This window comes from Phyllobates terribilis, unplaced genomic scaffold, assembly GCF_046119375.1.
Source record: "Phyllobates terribilis strain yellow unplaced genomic scaffold, ASM4611937v1 Scaffold_8__6_contigs__length_399053987, whole genome shotgun sequence".
Lineage (NCBI taxonomy): Eukaryota > Metazoa > Chordata > Amphibia > Anura > Dendrobatidae > Phyllobates > Phyllobates terribilis.
The window spans coordinates 251,415,313-251,440,373 of record NW_027362768.1 but is presented as its reverse complement, the minus strand read 5'-3'; the positions used below and the strand labels follow the sequence as shown (position 1 = coordinate 251,440,373).

Sequence of the window (25,061 nt, the reverse complement as noted above, 5' to 3'; positions counted from 1 at the left end):
CGCATTTTCATCCCCTTGTGGGTCTGCAGTAGCCTAAGCGTTATCAGTGGTTGTGTGCACACAACCCGACCAGGTGAGCCGTTAGGAGGACTATGTGGGCCGTTATTCTGTGTGGAGGATTACGTGGGGCCCATAATACTATATGGAGGACTGTGTGCCCTAAAACACTATAGGGTCATTACATGTTAAGTGATCCAAATCTGAATATATTTTTTACCCGATGTCTTCAGATTTTTTTTCAAAAAAACTTTAAGTGCTACTTTAGTGAATTACAAAAAAAAATTGTTTTGCATTTTTAATCTCCATTAGTTAATTTTTTATAGATTTCTAAAGTTTTGAAAGTCAGAATTTTGGGCTTGTATGTTAAATTTGTTATCATATCTCGGGTTAGAAATCAGATAAAGAGATAGGAGAAGCACCGTTTTGTTTAGAACTGTGCAGGCTTTAATTTAAAGCCACAAGATTATGTTTGTTGCGATTTTGTTTTTGAGGAGTCAAATTTAAAATTTTTGATGAGCAATTTTGAAAAAAAACAATATATAAATTTTTCAGAAAAAGGCATACGTGTTACTTGAGTTCTTGGTTACACTTGTATAAAGATTCAAATTGGGCTATCCTTGGGATCATATTTCTAAGTGTGATTTTCCAAATACAGTCTCATCCTAATCATATGTTTAATACTAAAGTAAAAGAGGCAATATTAAATATTTAAATATAAGTATCAATTTTTATTTTATTTTTTTTATTAAGACATCTCACATGTCCTTCATGTTTTTAAACATAGTAGTTACATCATCAAGCTTTAAAATAAAACAAAATGAACTAGTCTGAACAATTAATACAGGTGCTTCTCACAAATTAGAATATCAAAAAGTTAATTTTAGTTCTTCAATCCAAAAAACGTGAAACTCATTATATAGACTCATTACAAACAGAGTGATCTATTTCAAGTGTTTATTTCTGTTAATGTTGATGATTATGGCTTACAGCCAATGAAAACACAAGTCATTATCTCAGTAAATTAGAATAATTAACAAAAGACGTAGTTACTTACCGGTAACGGGATTTCTCAGAGCCCATGACGGCACCACGGAGAGAGGGGATCCGCCCTTCAAGGACAGGAAACCTACAGATAAAAAGAAGGGCGGTACCTCTCTCCCGAATCAGTTGTTTACAGAGCATGAGAGGACCTCCGGATTAACACCACAACAACGTATAACATTAGTACTACACTTGTCAGGAACACCATGTGACTACGTAAGAATAACGAAAAACTAAGTGTGCACACCCACACGTGAAGGGAGGGAATGTACGGGTGCCGTCAAGGGCTCTGAGAAATCACGTTACCGGTAAGTAACTACGTCTTTCTCCTTCCCCCATGACGGCACCACGGAGAGAATTGCAGAGAGATGTACCATTGGGGGGGGGGGGGGGGGGGAACCACTGCTTCCAGAACCCTTCTACCAAAAGTAAGGTCTGAAGAAGAGGCTAAGAATGTAGCAGTGAAGAATGTAGAAGGGGAAGACCATGTTGCCGCTCAACATATCTGATATATCGAGGCACCGGCTCTTTCCGCCCAGGAGGTTGACACCGATCTTGTCAAGTGAGCCTTCAGTTTCTCCGGGGTGACTTCCCCACATGAGTATGAGAGAGGGATGGCGTCCCTTATCCATCTTGCCAACATGCCTTTTGAAGCTTTTTTCCCCCTTTCGAGGACCCTGAAAACATACTAAGAGAACCCTATCCTTCCTACACTCTTGTGTTACCCCTAGGTACTGGATCAGGCACCTTCTGACATTAATGTTTGCAATTCTCTTTCGCTTTTGTTCTTGGGATTGGGGCAGAAAGAAGGGAGGGTAATCTCCTGAGACCTATGGAATATCGACACCACTTTTAGCAGTTAAGCTGGATCGCTTTTAAGAGTAACTATCCTCCGAGAAGGGAGGGCCTGCAGCTAGCGCCTGGATGTCACTGACTCTACATGCAGACGTGAGAGCTACTAAAAGCACTGACAAAGCCTCTGACAAAGGTTCGAACGGGGGTTTCGTTAGAGCTGAGAGGACCAAGTTTAAAATCCCAAGGGGCAATGTTCCAAAAGGGGTTGGGACGGGATCTAGCCGACGCCTTAATGAATCTCGCTATCCACCAATCCCTGGCTAGGTCAAAGTTGTATAGGGCCCCCAACGCAGCGACCTAAACTTTCAAGGTGCTTGTGGCTAGACCCTGTTCCAACCCCCTCTGTAGAAACTCTACAACCCCTGGCAAAAATTATGGAATCACCGGGCTCGGAGGATGTTCATTCAGTTGTTTAATGTTGTTGAAAAAAAGCAGATCACAGACATGGCACAAAACTAAAGTCATTTCAAATGGCAACTTTAGGGCTTTAAGAAACACAAAGAAATAAAGATAAAAAATGTGGTACTCAGTAAGGGTAATTTTTTTCAGACCAAGCCGAGGGAAAAAATTATGGAATCATTCAATTCTGAGGAAAAAATTATGGAATCATGAAAAACAAACACAAAAGAACACTCCAATACATCACTAGTATTTTGTTGCACCACCTCTGGCTGTAAAAACAGCTTGCAGTCTCAGGCATGGACTTAATGAGTGACAAACAGTACTCTTCATCAATCTGGCTCCAACTTTCCCCGATTGCCGTTGCCAGATCAGCTTTGCAGGTTGGAGCCTTGTTCATGGACCATTTTCTTCAACTTCCACCAAAGATTTTCAATTGGATTGAGATCCAGACTATTTGCAGCTCATGACATTGACCTTATGTGTCTTCTTTCAAGGAATGTTTTCACAGTTTTTGCTCTATGGCTGGATGCATTATCATCTTGAAAAATGATGTCACCATCCCCAAACATCCTTTTGATTGATGGGATAAGAAAACTGTCCAAAATATCATTGTAAACTTGGGCATTTATTGAAGATGTAATGACAGCCATCTCCCCAGTGCCTTTACCTGACATGCAGCCCCATACCATCAATGACTGTGGAAATTTGCATGTTCTCTTCATGCAGTCATCTTTATAAATCTCATTGGAACGGCACCAAACAAAAGTTCCAGCATCATCACCTTGCCCAATGCAGACTCGCGATTTATCACTGAATATGACTTTCATCCAGTCATCCACCGTTCACGATTGCTTTTCCTTAGCCCATTGTAACCTTGTTTTTTTCTGTTTAGGTGTTAAATGATGGCTTATGTTTAGTTTTTCTGTATGTAAATCCCATTTCCTTTAGGTGTTTTCTTACAGTTCGGTCACAGACATTGACTCCAGTTTCCTCCCATTCGTTCCTCATTTGTTTTGTTGTGCATTTCCTGTTTTGGAGACATATTGCTTTAAGTTTCCAGTCTTGGCGCTTTGATGTCTTCCTTGGTCTACCAGTATGTTTGCCTTTAACAACCTTCCCATGTTTGTATTTGGTCCAGATTTTAGACACAGCTGACTGTGAACAACCAACATTATGCAACATTGCGTGATGATTTACCTTCTTTTAAGAGTTTGATAATCTCCTCCTTTGTTTCAATTGACAGCTCTCGTGTTGGAGCCATGATTCATGTTAGTCCACTTGGTGCAACGGCTCTCCAAGGTGTGATCACTCCTTTTTAGATGCAGACTAACAAGCAGATCTAATTTGATGCAGGTGTTAGTTTTGGAAATGAAAATTTACAGGGTGATTCCATAATTTTTTCCTCAGAATTGAGTGATTCCATAATTATTTCCCTTTGCTTGGTCTGAAAAAAATTACCCTTACTGAGTACCACATTTTTAATCTTTATTTTAGTGTTTCTTAAAGTCCTAAAGTTGCCATTTGAAATTACTTTAGTTTTGTGCCATGTCTGTGATCTGCTTTTTTTCAACATTAAATAACTGAATGAACATCCTCCGAGCCCGGTGATGCCATAATTTTTGCCAGGGGTTGTAGAATAGCTGTTAATGGAACCCCTTCATCTAACCTGGAACCTGAAAACGAAAGGAACTTCCTCCAAGTTTTCCCATAAAGTTTGGTGGTTACAGGTTTCTTACATTGAAGAAGTGTGGTGATTAAATTGGGGAAAACCCTTTATCCCTCAACAGAGCCCTCTCAAATTCCAGGCTGTCATGTGCAAGTTTGTTACCTGAGGATGAAGTACCAGCCCCTGAGAAAGAAGGTCCGGGAGCTCCGGAAGTACCCAGGGGTCAGAGATTGACATCATTCTCAGCCAAGAAAATCATTTCCTCTTTCGCCAGAAGGGGGCTATCAAGATTACTCTTGCTTTGTTCTCCCTGATCTTTCTTAGAACAGCTGGAATCAGGGCAGTCGGAGGAAAAGCATAGGCTAGTGGGTAACTCCATGGAATCATGAAGGCGTCTAACGCTGTAGGGTCCCCTTTGGGGTCTAGCGAACAGGACGTGCCTATTTTCTTATTCTGACTGCTGGCAAATAGGTCTATAGAAGGACGTCCCCACATCTCTACAATCTGATTGAAAACTGACCGACTCACTTCCCACTCGCCCTGTCTCAGCTGGGTCCGACTCAGGAAGTCTGCTGTGCGATTTTGTATCCCTTTTATGTGGAGGGCTGATAGGGACCCCAAATTTTCCTCGGCTAAGTGAAAGATAGTCTCCATCACTTGTATCAGAGGGGGGGACCGGGTACCCCCTTGGTGATTCAGGTACGCCACTACTACCCGGTTGTCTGAAAACACCCTCACGTGGTGACCTCGAAGAGTGTGCAAAAATTCCCGAAGTGCAAATTTTACTGCCAACAGCTCTTTCATGTTTGAGAAAACTGATATGTCTTCTGACCAGACCCCAAACTAAGAGATTGTTCAAGTGAGCCCCCCAACCCCTGGGGCTTGGGTCTGTGGTCAGGATCTGAGGTGTAAGGATCACCCATGGAATGCCCTGGGATAGATGTTCTATTCTCTCCCACCACCTTAGATTAGAGAAAAGTGTAGTTTTTAACGACAACATTAGCTGCCCTTCTAAATGCCCTTTTAGAGATTTTTCTGCTTCTAGGATTTTCCACTGCAAATCCCTGGTATGTATTTGGGCCCATTGAACGGCCGGGAAGCATGCGGTCAAAGAACCTAGGAGGGACATAGCTTTCCGCAGAGTCATAGATGGGTGATCTCTTACCAGAGATATCTGGGCTATGATCTTGTGATTTTTTTTCTGTTGGGAGGAGACATTCCTGTTTTTTTTAATCCAACGTGATGCCCAGATATTCTAGTACTCTGCTTGGCTCGGTTTTGGATTTTTTTTAGATTCAAAAGCCAGCCTAAGTTTGTCAAGGAATCCATGACCTTGGCCAGCTGGTCTCTGCAATTTAGGAAGGAACTGCCTATTACCAGAAAGTCGTCCAGATAAGGGACAATCAAGATGTTTTGTTCCCTTAGATGTGCCATCACCTCTGCGATGATCTTGGTGAATACCCTTGGGGCTATGGCAAGGCCGAATGGGAGGGCTGTGTATTGATAGTGCTTGACTACCCCCCCTATGGAAATTGCCACCCTGAGGAATTTCTGTTAATCTCTGTGGATGGGGACGTGATAATAAGCGTCCTTTAGTTCCAGAACGGTCATAACACAGTTCGGAAACAGCATTTTTACTGAAGTTTTTATTGTTTCCATCTTGAAGGCCTGTAACTTCAATAGTTTGTTTCAATTTTTTCAGATTTGATTGTCCTGTAAGTCCCGTCCGTTTTTTTCCTCCGGAACAGAGGGAGTAGAAACCTTCACCTTTTTCCTGAGTTGGGACTTCCTGAAGGACTGCTTTTCTGATCAGGCCTATGATCTCCTGTTCTAAAGCTAGTTGCTCTTCGTTTGAGGATCTTTTGCGCGTTACTATAAAGTTTGGATGTGGAGTTGAGTGGAACTGGAACTTCAGACCTGATTTTCTTAGGTCCATAATCCACGAGCTGTTCGCTATTCTTTCCCAGGTCGGGAGAAATCCTGATAGCCTTCCCTCCACCCAGGGAAAACCCTCATTGGGAGGGCTTTCTGCTGTCATTAGGGGGTCTGTTGAACAGGAACCCTTTGGTTTTCCTCCTCTTATCCTCCCACTTATCCAAGTCCCTAAGGGGTTTCTGCGGATAAATCCTTTGCTCCGAAAGGACTTCCTGTAAGAGGTGTTAGATAGGATAGGGAAAAGCTTTTTATTGTCCCCGGCTTTGTCTAGATTATTGTCAAGTGTAGTCAGTCCCAAATAAAAATTCACCTTCACAGGCAATGAAGCATAACCTTGATTTTGTCTGTAGATCCCCAGGCCAACATTTAAGCCAGAGGGCTCGCCTGACTGCATTAGCAAAACCTGCGGCCCTGGCTGCCACCTGACCGAGTCAGCAGAGGCGTCTGCTAAAAAAGCAGCCGCCCCTTTCATTACCGGGATGGATTCTAATATTGTGTCTCTAGATGTTCTCTCTCCTAGGTGTGTTTCTAACTGGTCCAGCCAGACCATTAATGACCTAGCTGTACATGTAGCCACTACAGCTGGTTTCAACCCTCTCCCTGCGGCTTCCCAAGAACCCTTTAGGAAGGTGTCCGCTTTTTTGTCCATGGGGACTTTTAACACCCCCATATCTTCAAATGGGAGGGAGAATTTTTTAGATGCCTTAGCAATGGCCAAATCCAGTTTTGGTGCCTTCTCCCAAAAGGAACATGCAGGGTCAAAAGAGTAATTTCTTTTTGGGGATAAAAGACCCTTTCTTTCTGGCCTTTTCCACTCCTTTCTAAATCAGAGAGGACGTTTTTGCTCTAGCCCACTGAACATCATGTCCTGGACTGATCTTTTAGGACGGGGGTCAGTCAGCCCTACGGTGGTTCTGACTGCTTTGATGAGACTGTTTCTTCAATAGGGAAACATCTCAGCCCCCCCTATCCCTAGATGAGGATGAGGACTATGAAGAATTGGACACATCCGAATCTTCCTCGCTGTTCTCGGAACTACTTCCGGATTCAGGGGATGTTTTTTTTTTTCTGTTTTTCCCCCCCTTGAAGGGACCTAATGGTGTCTTCTACTTGCGACTTTATTAGGGATCTGAGTTCTGAGGCGAATTTCAGGGTCTCTGCGCAGATAGTCTGCTCTATACAAGAGTTGCAGTCTTTTTAACCAAGTAGTGGGTAACTCCTCTGTGCAAAGTGCACAGGTCCTATGTTTAGTTTTGCCTGCACTCTTCCTTCCCTGATGAGAGAGTAAAAAAAAGAGAGGAGACCCTAGGTACAAGGTGAACTTTCACGGAAGATCACTTACCAATTTGACAGAAGAAGGGGTACCGGGTTAGGTGGTGGAACCATCTTTGTAGATGGGGTTTCCCTCCGAGTTGATGCCGGAGTGGAGTCCCTACTGCGCTGCGATGACCTTCCAGAAAGCCCACTCCCACTGCCTCGATCATTGCGATGAGAAGGGTCCTCCTGGCGTCCAGCCTCCTTCTCCCGTTTTTTCTTTTGTTGCTGCTGTGCTGGAGACTGGGAATGCAGAGACTGCACCTCCAAAATCTCCTGGTCACTCATGGCGTAACTGAAGACCATCAGAGCTCTTCAAGAAGCAAGTCCCTGGTGTCTCTGTTCGTCTTATAAGGCCCCAGGAACAATCCTCTCTAGCTGGCCCTCAGAAAATAACTTTTTTTTAATTTTTTTATCATCATCTACTGCACGCTTCTTGGGAACGCCGCCCGCCCCCCCAGCATCCGAGGGACGCCCACGCATGCGTAGACTGGTTTTCCCAGTCATGCTTTGCGGCACCGCGTCATTGGGAGGCGCCCTGCGCACCCGGGCAGTAAAATCCGGAAGTTCAGCTCACCAACACCGCCTGGCTGCTTCCGGGTAGGGGATTTGAGCTTCTCCACCGCCGCATCTAGGAAGATCCAGGGGAGGGCCGCAGACTCCAGCAGCACCTACCTGATGATCCTCTGTGGTGTGAGGGTACTCACGCGGCGATCGGCCTCCCTCTTCCAGCTGGATCTCCCCGCACACCTTCAGGACACCGCACCAGCTGAGGCAGGGAACCCCGCTGCCTGAGTCGGGACTGGCTCCATCGACGATCCTTTCCTCAGGTGTGGCTTCCATTACAGGTACTGTAGACTCCCTGTCAAGGACAGGAAACCAACTGATGCAGGAGAGAGGTACCGCCCTGTTTATCTGTAGGTTTCCTGTCCTTGAAGGGCGAAACCCGTCTCCGTGGTGGGTGCCGTAATTGGGAGAAGGAGAAAAACTCCTGCAAAGGCTTCCTAAGCATTTAAAAAGGTCCCTTAGTCTGTTTCAGTAGGCTTCACAATCATGGGGAAGACTGCTGACTAGACAGATGTCCAGAAGGCAGTCATTGACACACTGCACAAGAATGGTAAGCCACAAAAGGTCATTGCTAAAGAAGCTGGCTGTTCAGAATGCTCTATCCAAGCATATTAATGGTAAGCTGAGTGGAAGGAAAATAAAAGTGTTTTAGACAAAGGTGCACAAGCAACCGGGATAACCGCAGCCTTGTTAAGAAAAGACCATTCAAAAATTTGGGGGAGATTCACAAGGAGTGGACTACTGCTGGAGTCATGGCTTCAAGAGCCACCACACACAGGTATCCCGGCCATAGGCTACAAGTGTCGCATTCCTTGTGTCAAGCCACTCATGACCAATAGACAACGCCAGAAGCATCTTACCTGGGCCAAGGAGAAAAAGACCTGGACTGTTGCTCATGATCCAAGGTGTTTTCAGATGAAAAGTAAATTTTGCATTTCATTTGGAAATCAAGGTCCCACAGTCTGGAGGAAGAGTGGAGAGGCCACAATCCAAGCTGCTTGAGGTCTAGTGTGAAGTTTCGACAATCAGTCATGGTTTGGGGAGCCATGTCATCTGCTGGTGTAGGTCCACTGTGTATTATCAAGACCAAAGTCAGCGCAGCCGTCTACCAGGAAATTTTAGAGCACTTCATGCTTCCCTCTGCCGACAAGCTTTTTGGAGATGGAAATTTAATTCTCCAGCAGGACGTGGCACCTGTCCACACTGCCAAAAGTACCAATACCTGGTTTAAAAACAACAGTATCACTGTGCTTGACTGGCCAGCAAACTCACCTGACCTTAACCCCATAGAGAATCTATGGGGTATTGTCAAGAGGAAGATGAGACACCAGACCCAATAGTGCAGACGAGCTGAAGGCTGCTATCAAAGTAACCTTCATGCCACGCAGCATTGATGCAGTAATTGATGCAAAAGGAGCCACGACCAAGTATTGAGTGCAATTACTGAACATACATTTCGGATTTTAAAAACATTTTTCAAGCTGTTGTTATAAAGTATTCTAATTTACTGAGATAATGACTTTTGTGTTTTCCTTGGCTGTAAGCCATAATCATCAACATTAACAGAAATAAACACTTGAAATAGATCACTCGGTTTGTAATGACTCTATATAATATACGAGTTTCACTTTTTGTATTGAAGAACTGAAATAAATTAACTTTTTGATGATATTCCAATTTTGTGAGAAGCATCTGTAAGTCTTTAAACTGAGCTTTTTTTTCAACAATTTGTCCCTTCTACTAGGTGAGATTTAATCTGGTCCACAATCTCTTACCAACAATGGCCATTTCCTTTTGTGTCAAAGAGTAGGTACGGCCTGTTATGGAGATTGGGTCCATCTGAGTTAATATCTGATTTTTTTTATTTTTAATATGACACTTTTTTTTTTTAAAATCTTGTGATACTGCTATGGCACACGTGATTCATGAATTTGGCGCATAGTCAAAAATGGGCTTTTTCCTGTCAAACTGAATTTGCGACTTTTGGTGCCCCAAAAAAATAAATAAAATCACAATATAAAATTAAAATCCACATGCGAGCACATAAAAAACTTAAAAAAGTCGCAAAAAGAACAATGAAATGTTTGTAATCAAATAAAAAGACAAAACTAGACAAAACAATCCTAGTGCAAAAGCAATGATGAATCGGGGCCCATGAGACTATCCAAAAGTAAAATCACCAATTTACAAATGAGCACAAAAACAATTTGATGAAGCTTACCGGGATTCCTAATAACTGTGGATCTACAGGTTGCCGGAATGGAAGGGATTCTGGATCTTGGCGGTATAATGCCTCTAGTGTAGGCATGAGGGCTTGCCGTAGTTCCTCAGGTTTAAAAACTTTAAATAGGGGTGAAGAAATTGAAGAAAATGTGTATTTTAATAACACGAGACATTGTTGCATAAAAACAAATAATAGCATGGCACAGAATAAACAGAAAACTACATGGCTATGACCTATGAAAAGGTGAATTAAAAGGAAACTAATAATATTACAATATTGTTATTATTCTCCTATTCCTCCCTCTCTATTCCCTTCTTTCATCTTCCCTAGGTTTAACCAATAAAGAGCAACTTTCTTTCCTTCTCATACCCCTACCCTTTCCCCTTCTAATCTTTTATAAAATCTGAATAAAATGATTGGAAAAAAAAGGAAACTGTCAGCAGTTTCATGCTTCCAGAACCACAAACTGTATGAAACTCAGACAGGCATGGGCAGGAGAGTCTGCTGGGCAGGAGAGTCTGCTGGGCAGCTCACAGGTCTCCCACTGTAGTCTTTCAGAATTAGGCAGATTTCACTGTTCTACATCTTTTCAAAAGTTGTCAGGTTCAGTTATGAAAGGAGACATTTTTCAATGATTGACCTCCTGAATTCATATCTGACAATGAAAAATTTTAGCTGTCTCTTGTTTTCTATATCCGTTTTCCTTTCACTGCTACATATTAATAAAAGTTTCAGTACTTTGAAACATTTTTGCAAATATAAAGATGCAGAATATTTTTACACCATTTTCTGATATTTAGAGGAAACTTAGCAACAATTCAAATAACTAAAACCTGTTTAAGCACTTGTGAATTATAAACAGTTACAGAAATTGCACTATAAAATTTGGTCCTCATTCAGTGAACTCTTTTTTGCTTGTCTCTTGTAGTCCTGCATAGGATTATCTCTTGTAATTGTATAGCAGTAATCTATAAGCATTGATAAATTCCATTTTCCTTGATATCTTTTCTCCATATCCACAAAATCTTGGAGAAATCTCTAATCGTGCTCAACACTCACTGATCCGTAGTTTGGTGGAAAAAGTCTAGATGCAAATGTAAGAAATGAATCTTTAAGGACATGTTCCAGCCAAGATCCTTATGTTTTGAGGAGATTTCCCACCAACCCTTCATAGTTATCTGCTCTTGAGTTTCCCAAAAACTTAGTTACCACTAATGCGAATGCTACTCATACAGCCTTTTTTCTTGCCCTGCAACAAACGAAGAAGCTCCTCATCTTTAAGAAGCTTACAAATCTGAGGTCCAATAAAGACTCCTTCCTTTATCTTTGCTTCACTCAACCTTGGAAATGTATAAATGAGATACTTGAATGCTTTTGCATTTTTTATCCATTGTCTTTACACAGTTCTTCATTAGGCCCAACTTGATAAGCAATAGTGGTAACAAAATCTTATGTGGGTCCACAAGTGCTGGATGCAGGACATTTTACTCCCTGGCTGAAGTGAGAAAGCAGAAAGCAGCAATACTTTGTGTATCCACCCTGGAGACCAAGTAAGAGGGCACCACAAATGTTAGTCATAGTTCAGGCACTTCGACAGCAGTTTCATGTTGTCATAGGTTTCTTCCATGTGGACTGCATAACCAACTGGAATTTAAGGAAGAGCATTGCCATTATGCAGCAAGACAGCTTTTAGGCTTGTGTTAGACGAATCAATGAGCCTCCATCCTCTGGATTATGACTTATCTTCAGAGCTTCCATTAAACTGTTGATGATGTTGCATACCACAAGATCGCCCTCCATGAAGTATTGGATAATATCTTTATCACGGTTGCAGAACAAAAGAAATTTGACCACCACCCACTAGGAGATTCCACTGCTGTAGCCTGGAACCCAAGAGCTCAGCTTTACTCTTGGGCAGATCCAAATCTCTAACAAAATCGTTCAGTTCACTTTGTGTTTTAAAGTGTGGTTCAGTTGATGTTGCTGACAGAAAGTCTGGGTCACGAGAGGAAGATGCTTTATGACACCAAGTGCCCTCCTTCCTACAAACTAGACTTGACTGAGAATGTTTCTGGTGCTTTTGGAACCGGCAGTAGTTCTGTATGTTGTACTGTGTGTATTGCAGATGGAATATTTGGATACTGTAAAGTCCACTTCTTCCTTGAAACTCCTTTCCTAATGGGGGGGCACCATGCAGAAATAGCAGTTGGTAGAATGACCGGTTGACTCTGTAGATCATTGGGACTGCAAAAGGTATAGACTGCCTCTTCCCATCTATTGCAGCATGTGTGTGGGGCCCAACTCTTGTCCTGATCTCCTATTCTGTAGTCAACATACAGGTTGTAGGCCTTCCTTATGGTCGTAAAGTTTCGCATTTGTGACGCAAAAGTGACTTCTCTGTAAAAAGTGGAGGAGTGTAGCAAAAACTATCCGCTTTGCTAATGAAAGAACGAGGCATATCTGAAAAAATATATAGAAACATGTCTATATGCTAAGAAACTAAACTAAGGAATCCTAAAACTGTATGCCTTACATAGACAGCATTTATAAAAGTAGGTGATGCAACCGTAATTAGAGCAGAGTTGGCGTTTTTTGATTGGTCACCCTAAGATGATAAAATACTGAAGGCTCAATAGACTAAATAGAAGATGTAATAGACTAGCTACTAACAATGCAATAATGATAATGAAATAATAGAGACAATTTTTTTATGAGCCTGCATGAAAGGTGTCATAAGTAATTACAACCTGCTCTGGATCTTGAACATTAGAGACAATCAGCAAATTTAACCATCACATTCAATTTCAGTACCACAAAATTAGTTATGTTCAACTGTTTTAGTCTCTGAATCAAATTGGTGATAAAACAGTGTTTCCAAAGCTTGAGTTTCACGATTTGCATACAGACCACAGCTTTCAGACCGGTAGCTGGTCTCCTGACCCAAACGCTACAGCCTCACTGGAATATACTGAGGTTGTGAGTTTGGGTAAGGAGTCCTGCAGTTAATCCAGAAATTGTGGTCCGTACAGGAGGCGTGAAACTCAGACATGTGAAATGAGAGATAGACTACCTGGATTCTGTACCGTCAATTTTTAGGGGGACATAGTATCTCACAGGTTCCCTTTAAGTTCAGACTTTCGTAATACATGTAGCGGCTTTGCATACTTGTAACCAGTACACACCCAAGCTCTTTTCTTGCTATTGCCCCAGGTACTATCCATTTTAATGCATATGCAACCATGCTAAGAAGATGGCATATATGCTTGGCGTTATCAATATAAAATGTTCAATGCCATGAATAGAGGACCCTGTGTACAGCAAGGTCAACTTTCTCTAATTTTTAGTGTCTTTTTTCTGAAAACCCACTTTTCTTTTTGGACTGTCCCGAAGGTGAAGATTGTGCAGCAGGGGTGCCGGGCATCTCATCCTCCTCTTTTACTTCAGGCTTTATATCTTTCTTTTCTTCCGTCTCCATTGGCTCTGGTTTGCAGTCTTCAGCAGAAATATCAGGTTTCTCCTTTTAATGATATAAATTCAGATTGCATTAAATCTTGATTTCTACAACAGGTTCAACAAATAACATTCTGGCATATATAAACTCCTAAGTAAATATAGAGAAGTAAGATATGTGAACTTAACGTTGATTTTATAGGCAAACAGTTGACCTATCATGTTATTCTTTACAAAAGAACAAGTTATGGTTGCATGCAGAGGATTCTGACTAGATTACTAGGTAAGACTTGCCTTCAGGTTTTCTGCTCTTAAAAGAATTGTACACTACTCGAACAGCCCCTTCTCAAACACCATTTTCGCCCCATGAAAAACAGCCAGTACTCCCCTCCAATGTCAACGCCGTCAGAACTCCAAATCAGAGGCTACTAATTGGCAGCTTCCCTCTCAATTGCTTTGGATGCCAGTTTCATCCGAAGAAAGCGTGAATCAATTGGCACATTAGCAACTGTTGATTGGCTGCAGGACTCAAGTGACAAACAGGCAAGCCCCAGCGTCAATGGAACGGTGCGGGCACTGGAGGAGAGTAGCTGCTGTTGCATATTACCCCATGTAAAATAGTGATTGAGAAGGGGTTGTCCGTGTAGTGGACAGCCCCTTTAAGAAAGGATTTTGGTTTATTGGTACCCTTTTCAACTTTAAAAATTCCTGTCATTTGTTTTCTCCATATTAGTCTTTTAAAGTGTTTATTCACACAATTCCATTATTTTTCACAAGCAGCAGTAAATGCATACTTATTGGTAATATACAGACCAAGGTGTAACATAAAAAATAAAATCCGCAAAGGTTCAAATAATTATCTGCCCTTATACATGGGCAGTCCTATTCTTACCCTGATAAAACTACATTTCCCAGCAGCCCTTGCTTCTTCTCAGTGCTGCAGACCCCCAACCTCCTGTGTGCTTTTGACAAGCCGCAGCTCAAATTAGCTTGATGATAACTCAAAGAGTAGTCACCTTATGCTTGTGCTCTCTTGTATTTTACCCTGCCTTTTCACTTCATCCATGTGAAAAACTGTCAACTGAACAGCCCTATTGAATTACACTGGTTAGCTTGTTGTTCAATTTTTACTTAGACAGCAAATGTCCGTATTCATGTGCTCATTTAGATGAGCCCTTAAAAAATAAATTATAATAAATGTAAAATCTGGCCACATTGTGTGCGCATTCTTCCTAAAAACTAATTCTTAGTCTATTCAGTTTTAGCAGAAAAGTATGTTTGGTGGAATAAGTAGCATTTATGGATGTCTTAAAAATTAAGAAGTTTTATTTTTAAAATTTAGTGTGCAGTTAAAGAGGACCTGTCACTTACCAAAAAAATTGAGTTAAAGGGGTTGTCTGCTTCAAGTCGGCAGTGACTGTGTGACTGCAGACTTATGAATTCCCCAAGTGCAGATACTGTGCACTAGGGGTATTCACCGGTTTCAGACCTGGGAAAGGAGGGTAGGTATGAGTTATAAATACTACCGGCCATAGGCGCCTCGCTCCATGCACTAGTACTGAGCCGAGGCCATCTAGTGACGCAGATGGCCAGTGGGCATGCCCTTTAAGTACCTTGTAAAAAAATCCATGAGCTCCCTTGATTCTGCCCTTTTAAATTTTTTGCTGTGTCTTTCCAATGGAGAGCTATTCACATGTGTCTGGGAGTTTCTTCAGAGTCTTCTCGGGGCGTGTGAACTTTCACTCCTCCCTCCAAGTTGCTGCTAATCACAGTTCAGCAGTGTCTGAGACTGCTAGACTAGCTGCTGACATGTCATTAGCACTTTCCAGTAGGGAGGGGTGAAAAAGCACGCCCTCAAAGACGACTCTGAAGAAACGCCCAGATAGGGTGCAGACAGACGTCCGTATTTCTCGTGCGAGTATCGCATTGGAATCCTAGGACTGACAGTCAGCTCTCCTGACTTGAGCGTAAGAGCAGCATAGAAATACATCATGCTCCCACGCTCAGGTCAGGAGAGGAGAGGTGCCGGACCAGTCAGTGAACTGCGATGCGATCCTTGCACGAGAAATATGTCTGTCTGCCCTCTTAGACGGAGAAGCAGACATTTTAATCACTGCGCTCAAAAAACAACAAATGTAAAAATCTCTGCAATGCAATGATGCAGCGCAAAACCAAGAAATAGCAGAATCAAGGGAGCACAGGGATTTTTACAAGGTATTTAACTCCATTTTTCTTTTAAGCAAGTGAAAGGTCTATTTTGGTCCTGAGCTGGTGTCAGTGTCTGAGCCACAAACAGATGAGCAAAAAGATTTTTACTACCCTGGCATTCGAGTTTTATTAAAAATGTGCACTGCCCTGGTCTAGCTGCTATGGAATACCAAAGTGGATGTTCAACCAAGGTAGTGCTAATCTTTTTACTCATTTCTAGGCACAAACATGAATTATTGATATTTTTATGCAACAAAAGCAAAATATTACACTTGAAAATTGCACAAAAGCACATGTGAAGGCAAAGTGCTGGTTGACCACATGTAAATGCAACATGCAAAGAATAAATATATAGGAATTGAAAGTATAGTTTACATTTTACAACTGAGGTTTTTTCTTTGTATGACGACAGTGTAAAAATAGACCCCATACCAGAGGAGCAAAATGCCCAGGAAACGTGCGTTTCAACTTCAACAGGGGGTGTGTCACATTTCCACTCGCCACCTGAAACAAGAGTTGGGGCGCCCGGCTACACACCTAACAGGGCTCCACATTATTACTATGCAAGATTCCCTCCTAAACTCTATCTGATGCATATATTAACCATTAGAGAATGTACTGCAATAGATGTGGGCATACTAATTATATACTGTTTATAGCATTGGGAGGTTTGTTGTGAATCCTCCATTGAGTTACTCTGTTTAACAAATCTGTTATATTATTAATAAAGTTGATATATTTGTGAGACAATTTGTAGCACCATTTTTCTTTTATCTGGTGATACTTAGGTGCATCTCTCTAACTCAGACAGATACTTTTTTGTTATAGGAATATTGGTTGGTACCAATATGTATACTGAGTAGTCAACTTTTTTATTGAATGCATTTGGGCACGCTGTCAACATACTGTAATCACACAGTTGGCACTTATCCACATATTTCTGAAGATGTTGGCTTTTTATAATATAGGTTGCAAATGATGTTGACCAAAACTGTGGCGACGAAGTTCAAACAAACATTCACTTTCCTAAAGTGTAGATGAAATGCTATAGGAAGCATCAACAGATTTTATGCCAGAGGCCAAACTGCACCCTGTAAGCCAGGTAATACATGGGCACCAGAGAATGATTATCTATACATGGGCATTTATGCAATCTGCCTGCTAGCAAAGCTGCATAGAAAGGAGATAAAGAGGCAAATTAGCAGCTCATTCCCTCAGTTCTCTATACTGTACCCTAGAGAGAAAAAAACTCCACTTTACCTCCACTTTTTCCTCTTTGGGCTCAGCGATAGACTCAGCTTCCGCCACCGTTTCTTCCTGTTTTACCTCCATCTTAACTTCTTGGAGCAGCTGCTCACTGGCAGGCTGTTGTGAGCTCATGTCAGGGCTGTTTGTGGATGGTGGATTGGATGTTGGTCCTTCTACAGCAGTCTGCTGTGAAAGCTGTTGAAAAGAGACATATCAGAGTATGCCAAGTCTTCCATAAGACTGGATATTCTTACTACATGCACACAGCGAGTATCCGGTCTTGTATTGCGCGACTTCCTGGCACTCCTAGATCACCGCCCCGATGCCAAATACCTTTCTGCATGCCACATGTTAGCGGTAGGTCAGGACAGATTTCTGACATTCTAGCTATTCACATCTCATTGATCACATGCTAGATCCAAGACTTTATAAAGAAAACAAGATTCACTCGCTGTACTCCGCTGAACTGCAGCCCAAAAGGTAAAACCAAGGGCTTAAACTTAAGTTGTGTCATAATGAAAAAAATGGGATTGTGGACACTTTTAGAATTGAAGAAAAATTAATGTGTTTTGGGTCTGAGTCAGCCCCTTTGTCCAGATAGAACAGACTTTGCCTCAATTCGCCAGTATGTGTTATATGGCCTGTGCTCAGGTCACAATTCCCAGTCAAAACAACAATCTCCTCATCCAAACTAACAGCCTGACAACTATAAAGATGTTAGTTCTGGTCAGAACAGCAGTAGAGCAAAAAAGGCGACCAGAGAATAGACCCTACAATACAGCGTTGGTTGTTCACCCAACAGGCGGAAAATACAACTGCAGCTTTCATTCTATAGGAAAACCACGATACAACTAAGGCATCACAACTTACTGGGGACATCATCCTGCCCCTTTTTGGTATCAGGAAGTATTTTAAAGTAATGAATGTGTGCTTTAGTTCTTTTACTGGCAATGCCGTATGTAATCTGTGAAGGAAGCCCTTATTGTGACATGACTGAGGATGGTCAGTACAGCAAAGCTGACAGCACTAAGAAGATAACGGCAAATGTGTTTGTAATGAGACAAAGTACAACTTTGCTTTACTGTGTTGGTTATAAGGCACAGCTCTGCAGTAGAGCTGACAGCAATGTGATGACAACTGCTGCTGAAAATGTGTTTGTAATAATACAAAGTTCAGTTCTGCTGTCCTGTGAATCAGGGTCTCAGCCCCTATAACTCATGCTGCCCGCAGACTACATAGCAAAACTCAGCTGACAGATTCCCTTAAAGGGTTAGGTCTAATGGAACAAGGTGTCAGTGGCAGTTTTCAAATTGCTGAACTAACCTATGAAGGTGAAAATTGGAATTATTGATCCAGCAATCATTTATTCTCACTTTGGATATTAGGATTCACTACAACAAACAGACAGTTATGTAAGACTTACCGGAGTGCTCGGATGAAGCTGTAATGGTGGTGGTGCAGATGGGGTGGAAACTGGCGTTGACAAGTTTGGTTGAGAAGGAGGCCTTGTTAATGATTGCGGTGGTGTAGGAACAGACTGGTCACCAACTGGAATGGAAGAAGCAGAAACTGGCAAGGACGGGGGTGCCTGCGGAGGAGGCGTCGGGCTCTCACTGTTCGGTAATGGCATTTGAGGCAAAGATGCTGTTGATGACATCGTAGGTTCAGAAGGTATGGATGTCTGCGGTGTCCCTAGACCGGGAGGTGTGTGATGGGGTGTTGGTGTGCGGCTTGGGGCAGGGGATGGTGAATTACGATGAATTGGGGGCTGGATATTACTTGGGCAATGAAGTGGATTCACAGATGACCCAGGAGGAGGTATGGCAGGAGAGCTCACGGGGTGAGCTATATTTGACATCTGGGCCTAAAAAAAGAAACAAAACAAAAAAAAAGGATTGCAAATAATTTCAAATATTATGCATATATAGAAGTGTACAGAGGCACACAAAGTCCCTTGGATGCTGCAATCTCTAGAAGTTGGCAGTACCTGCACTAAAGTCTTTATTGTTGTTAAATAATTTACCAAAACAAAAAAACAGAAATCTAAAAATCTTCAAGTTGATTGTAGGCACTGTAGTATGGAGTGTTGCCACATTTTATCAATTGCAATGCAAAAGGTGACATATGCAACAAAATCTGTATGCAAGACATCTTCCACTGTATATTTATGATAAAAAAAAAAAAAAAAAAAAAAAGCTTGCCTGTGCAGGTGAGCTCTGTCCAGTCGAATGTGGTACAGATAAAGTAGAATTTAAATTACTCGTATTCATCCCACCACTGTTCATCACGGGCGATGACGGCTGGAACGAACTTGCCACATACTGATTCTGTACAGGCGGAGCCAAGGCTGCAGGTTGTGGTATACGGGAAGGAAAAGCCAGCTATGGAGGAACCAAAGGGGGAGTTCTCAATTACACATTACTGAAATAGGAAACTGAACGAAATCTTGAAAGCAAGCAAATGAACTTATTAATTAGGGCAATAGGATACTTAACTGCTTGGCCACCCTCAGGGCATTCCACATATTAGTACCGTCTTCCTCCTTGCTGTATACACAGCGCTCAAAGAGCACTGTATATACAGATCAGGAAGCACAAATTGCTCTTCCTGCCCCAATGGCAGTGATCACCGGGAAGGTGCCAGAGAGGCTGAGTCTTTGGGGACGTAGATCAGCAGTTTGTTAGGCAATCCCTGCATGTGTTGCAGCTGTACACAGCCGCAAAACACGCAAACGCAGGTACGCAAACATATTATCCAAGCACTACAAGATATGAGTATCACCCGAGCATGTTCGCTCATCGCTACTCTTAAAGCCACATGTACAAAAAAGAAAGTCCAGTATCATAATTGGGGGGAGAACTCCTGAAAAGATTTACCATTGTTGAATTGGTAAAGGGGAGAATGAAATTCTTATTGAGATAGTTAGTACTTACTCCAAAAAAGTAGGCACATACAGTATGTTTGTATAAACTAACCTGATTGATGGGCGCAGAGGGTCCTTGATGTTGGGTGAGTGGTGCCTGATGTCTTTGTACCAACGACTGCAATGGCATGCCCACTGGACCAAACTGGTTCATGACTACAATCAAAATAGAGGGGTTAAGGAACTGCTCCAGAAAAATCTACTCTGGATATTAACAATGGCCTAAGAATACAATATTTTCATCTTACAATGATTTTTTCCAAGCCTTCTGTAACTTGAAACCACATTCAACATACAGGCCCCGCTGTATTGAAGTGATTGGGTCAGAAATCTGGTGCAAAACGCTTTGAAAAGTAGCAACATTTTGAGTTTTCAGTTTTGGCCAGCTCCGCCAAAGTAGGTGGAATCCACTGATCTAATTCATGACGAGCTGTGGCATACCGTATGTCATAAATTTTACGTCAGTCCCTGACAAATGGCAAGGCGTACACCACTTTTAAGACTCGCATGATTCAGTAAGATGTGTACGCCTCCTGATGAATCAAGGGCGTCTAACTCCAGCATGCTCTCTAATCAAGACCAGTGTGATCAACACTGATCGTGGTGAATGGGGCCACGATGTCACATCCACAGCTGATCTGCAGCATGCATGCCCGGGCTACTAAAGTGCATGCACTGACTGCTTGCCCATCACTGCCACTATAGTACAGTTCTCCATGTGCTGTTAAATGAGCTGCTACTTTGGACACCAAAGATCTGCATAAGGACAGTAAAACTTTAAGACTTTGAAATCTCATGTGGAATGTACAGGCAAATACATGTTCGTAAGCATTTTACCTGATTGGCTAGGCATTGGATTCACAATTTGACTTGGAACATTTGCTCGCATCATGTTTGGGTCTTGGACAGGGCCATCTAGACAAAGAATGAGGGTAGAAAGCAAATGAATGAAAAGAAAACTTACAGTAAAGTTCCACATGCATGACTGTCTCCATTTTTATAACAGTGGGAAACCAAACGCTTTATCAATGTGCAGGTGTGAGAACTTTAACCCCTGAACTGGGTGTAATCCAGTCAACCACTTCCCGACCGCCCACTGTACATTTGGTAGCGCTGCCTCCGAAACAAACCGATCTATAAATTATCACTAGTTAACTCCTTTTGCGCACATCAGAAAAAGAACAAATGAAAAATGGAGCAAAAAACGATACTTTTTCATCATACCGCCAAACAAAAAGTGTAATAAAACGCGATCAAAAAGCCAAATGAAAATAAAAATGTTACCGCTAAAAACGTCTTGTCCCGCAAAAAAAAAAAGCAGCCATACAGCTCCATCAGTGGAAAACTAAAAAAGTTATAGCTCTCGGAACAAGGAGATCCAAAACCATTTTTTTTTCTAGAAAATTTTTTATTGTTTAAAAGCGCCAAAACATAAAAAAATTATATAAATGTGGTATCGCTGTAATCGTACTGACCCGAAGAATTTTACCACACGTAGAACAGCATTAAAAAAAAAAAAAAAGTGCAGTTGGCCATAGTTTTGTGTATCCCTGAAAAGAACGACACCGCTGAACAGAGGCCAGATGGAGTCCAGAGTAACTCTGCTGCCTCATTATGTGAATGGATCCTGCAGGGGTTTCATCTGAATTATGTCACTTGGAGATTTAGATGGAAACCCCGATGTAAATGCTTAGAGTAGAGCACAGGATAAATGTGATCAAAAACGTTATGTAAAATGGACCCAATAAAAGCTTCAACTCCATTCACAAAAAAAACAATTCCCCACTCAGGTCTGTCATCTGTTAACGGAAAAATAGGGGGCTTCCACGTTACTGGTAGTACAAAGGCTGTGGAAAAGCAAAAAAATAGCTCCTCGCCCCCTAAAAGAAATTCATCAAATTCTGTGCTCCCAAATCCAAATATCCCCCTCCCTCCCGAGTCTCACAGAGTGCCTAAACCACATTTAGGCCATGTTCACACATGTTGGGTTTTTCGCTGCAGATTTTTATGCAAATTTTCAGCTGTGTTTTTCAGTACCAGCAAAGTCTATAAGAAACCAGAATTCTCTGTTCACACATCTTTTTTGTTGTTGCGTATTTTGTGCCTGGTTGAGTCTTTGGAAAATAGAGCATGTCGCTTCTTTCAGCGCTTTTCCCCCACTGGAAGTAGTGGGTAGTGAAAAAACCTTGATGTGTGTGTGTGTGAACATGGCTATCAGATTTTGCTGCATTTTTAGTGAAAATAAGCAATTACAGCAGTATGTGAAACTCTTTTTTTGTGATTTTACCATCTTATCCTGGTCACTGAGAAGTTGTTTGTATTAGGAGAGTTTAATTAAATTAGTGATGTGTACAGTGTAAACATTACCTGAGCTACATGTGAGATTGAACTATAACTGTGGCCCAGTGAGGTGTGAAATTGAACAATGCTTGTGCAACTGAATGGCCTACCCCATAGTGTTAAAGTAAATAGTGTCATACAAACTCAATGCATTTCCAGTGTCAAAACTATTCTTGAACAATTCACCTCCCCCACTATGCCAAAACCAGAATGAGATTTTTCACAGAACTTTATGTACATGCATAAATAGAGACAGAAGGACAGTGAAAAGACGCAGCAAAACCTGCGTTTTTGACGCAGCTGATTTCCTGCCAGAGTTTAGTTTTGCTGTAGATTTGTGACGCTGAAAAAACCCAACATGTGTGAACATAGCCTTAGGGTCCACATTTTTGGTATTTCTGTATCGATGAGAGCCCGCCTAATTTACGGGTCCATGGCTCACTACAGCGCATCGGTCACAATTTTCACTTCGCAACATCCACCGCTGCTTGCTTCTGGAAAACACCCATGGAGTCAATCATCACTACACCTGTAGATAAATTCCCAAAAGGGGTATAATTTCCAAAATGGGGTCACTTGAGGGGGGATTCTGCCCTTCTAGCACTTAGGGGTTCTGTATACGAAGTCCGCAAATTATTCTAAAATAATTTGTTCTCCAAGAGTCAAACAGCGCACTGTCCCTCCTGAGTCTCGCCGTATGGCTAAGCAGTACTGTACAGCCACAAATGGGATATTGCCACATTCAGCAGAAATTGTTGGGACACATTTTGGCACCATTTTAACCCATTGCCCTGTGTGAAAATGTAAAATCTGTGGCTAAAAATTTTTTTGTGGCAAAAATATTTTTTCTTCACCGCCCAATGGTAGAAATGTCTGAGTCACATGGTGTCAATATGATCACTGCACCCCTAGATGAATTCATTAAGAGGTGTAGTTTGTAAAATGGCATCACTTATGGGGAAGGGGGGGAGGGGGGGTTTGCTGTTCTGAGACCTCAGGGACTCTCCCAGTGGGTCATGTCACCTGTAAACCACAACAGTAAAGTCTGCACTGTAATATGGCATTCCTTCCCTTCTGAGTTTTGCATTGTGCTTTAAAAGTAGTTTTCAACCACTTATGGGGTATTGATGTACTCAAAAGGAATTGAGTAACATTTTCTCCTATTACCAGTTTTGAAAATTACAAGCTTGGGGTCAAAGCAACATTTTAGTGAAAAAAAATAGTAATATTTAAATTTATTCAGCCCAAGTTTGTATATCGCCTGAGGGTTAAAAGTACTCACTACTCCCCTAAATGAATTCCTTGAAATGTGCAGTTTACAAAATGTGGTCACTTGTGGGGGGTTTCTGCTGTTTTGGCATGTCAGGGGATCTTCAAATGTGACAAGGTGTCCGCAACATATCCCAGCCAAAATAGCGCTCCTTCACTTTCAAGCCCTGCACCAAAGCGGTTAGTTTTCCACCACATATGGGGTATCAGCGTACTCCGGAAAAGTTGCACAACAAATTTTGGCTTCCATTTTCTCCGGTTATCCTTGTGAAAATAAGTTTGGGGCTAAAATAATATTTTTGTGGGAAAAAAAAAAGTGTTTAATTTTTCACGGCAGAGCATTATAAAATTCTTTAAAGTCCCACACATTTAGATAAATTCCTTGAGGGGTCTAGTTTCCAAAATGGGGTTACTTGTGGGTGTTTCCACTGTTAAGGCACCTCGGGGGCCCTCCAAACGCGACATGACGTCTTCAATTCTAGCCATTTCGCATTCCAAAAACTCAAATGGTGCTCCTTCCCTTCTGAGCCCTGACGTGCGCCCAAACAGTAGTTTTCCACCACATATGGGATACCATGCACTCAGGAGAAATCACACAACACATTTATGGTGCATTTTCTCCTGTTACCCTTGTGAAAATGAAAAATTTGGGGCTAAATTAACTTTTTTTTTGGGGAAAAAGATAAAATGTTTATTTTTTCCTTCCACATTCCTTTAATTCCTGTGAAGCACCTGAAAGGTTAATAAACTTCTTGAATGTGGATTTGAGCACCTTGAGGGGTACAGTTTTTAGAATAAGGTCACTTTTTGGGTATTTTTTTTGCCATATAGGCCCCTCAAAGTCACTTCAAATGTGATGTGGTCAGTAAAAAAAAGGTTTAGAAAATTTTGCTGGAAAAAGGAGAAATTGCTGATCAACCTTTAACCCTTACAACTCCTAACAAAAAAAAAATATGTTTGAAAAATTGTGCTGATATAAAGTAGACATATGGGAAATGTTATTTATTAACTATTTTGTGTGACATAACTCTGGTTTAAGGGCATAAAAATTAAAAAAGTTAGAAAATTGCGACGTTTTCCAAATTTCCACCAAATTTCCGATATTTTCTAAAAGAATCGAGAGTTATAGCGAACAAATTTTACAACTATCATGAAGTACAATATGTGTAAAAAAAAAAAAAGCATCTCAGAATCACTGGGATATATTGAAGTGTTTCAGAGTGATTACCTCATAAATTGACACTGGTCAGAATTGAAAAAATTGGCCTGGTCACAAAGGCAAAATCAGGCTGAGCCCACTGACTGTTTGCCATGCTGTCAACATGACATCAGCGCTGCAGCCAGTGCTAGACACCGGGAGCAGGGGCGGAGACTAGACGGGGGGACCTGGGGAAGGCGAGTCCTGTGTGGACTGTTATGTTTTAACTGCAGCCAGTGCAGAATAATAATAAAACGCAGCACCAAGTATCTTAATTTTTAGGAGTAGATTCTATACAGCCGGTATGCGGTTACATTTCAGATATTAAATGATTGGATAACTCTCAGCATATACTGTGCTGCTGCTGTACTCTATTATGTAATGCAGTCACAGCAGTTTGCACCTCATTCTGTTAGGAAAC

The 25,061-nt window shown here is 41.7% G+C and overlaps 1 protein-coding gene across 4 annotated transcripts in view; it reads right to left on the bottom strand.

The window, feature by feature from the left end:
• EP300 (E1A binding protein p300) overlaps nt 1-25,061 on the bottom strand; it is a 106,973-nt gene that overhangs the window by 40,664 nt on the left and 41,248 nt on the right. For all 4 annotated transcript variants that reach the window (XM_073644154.1, XM_073644156.1, XM_073644155.1 and 1 more), the window contains exons 11-17: nt 20,671-20,748; nt 19,886-19,989; nt 19,112-19,291; nt 18,334-18,774; nt 16,923-17,105; nt 13,371-13,521; nt 10,002-10,120 (exon numbers count right to left, since the gene is read on the bottom strand). In XM_073644154.1, the coding sequence (XP_073500255.1) occupies nt 10,002-10,120; nt 13,371-13,521; nt 16,923-17,105; nt 18,334-18,774; nt 19,112-19,291; nt 19,886-19,989; nt 20,671-20,748 (1,256 nt within the window). The remainder of the gene's footprint in view (nt 1-10,001; nt 10,121-13,370; nt 13,522-16,922; nt 17,106-18,333; nt 18,775-19,111; nt 19,292-19,885; nt 19,990-20,670; nt 20,749-25,061) is intronic.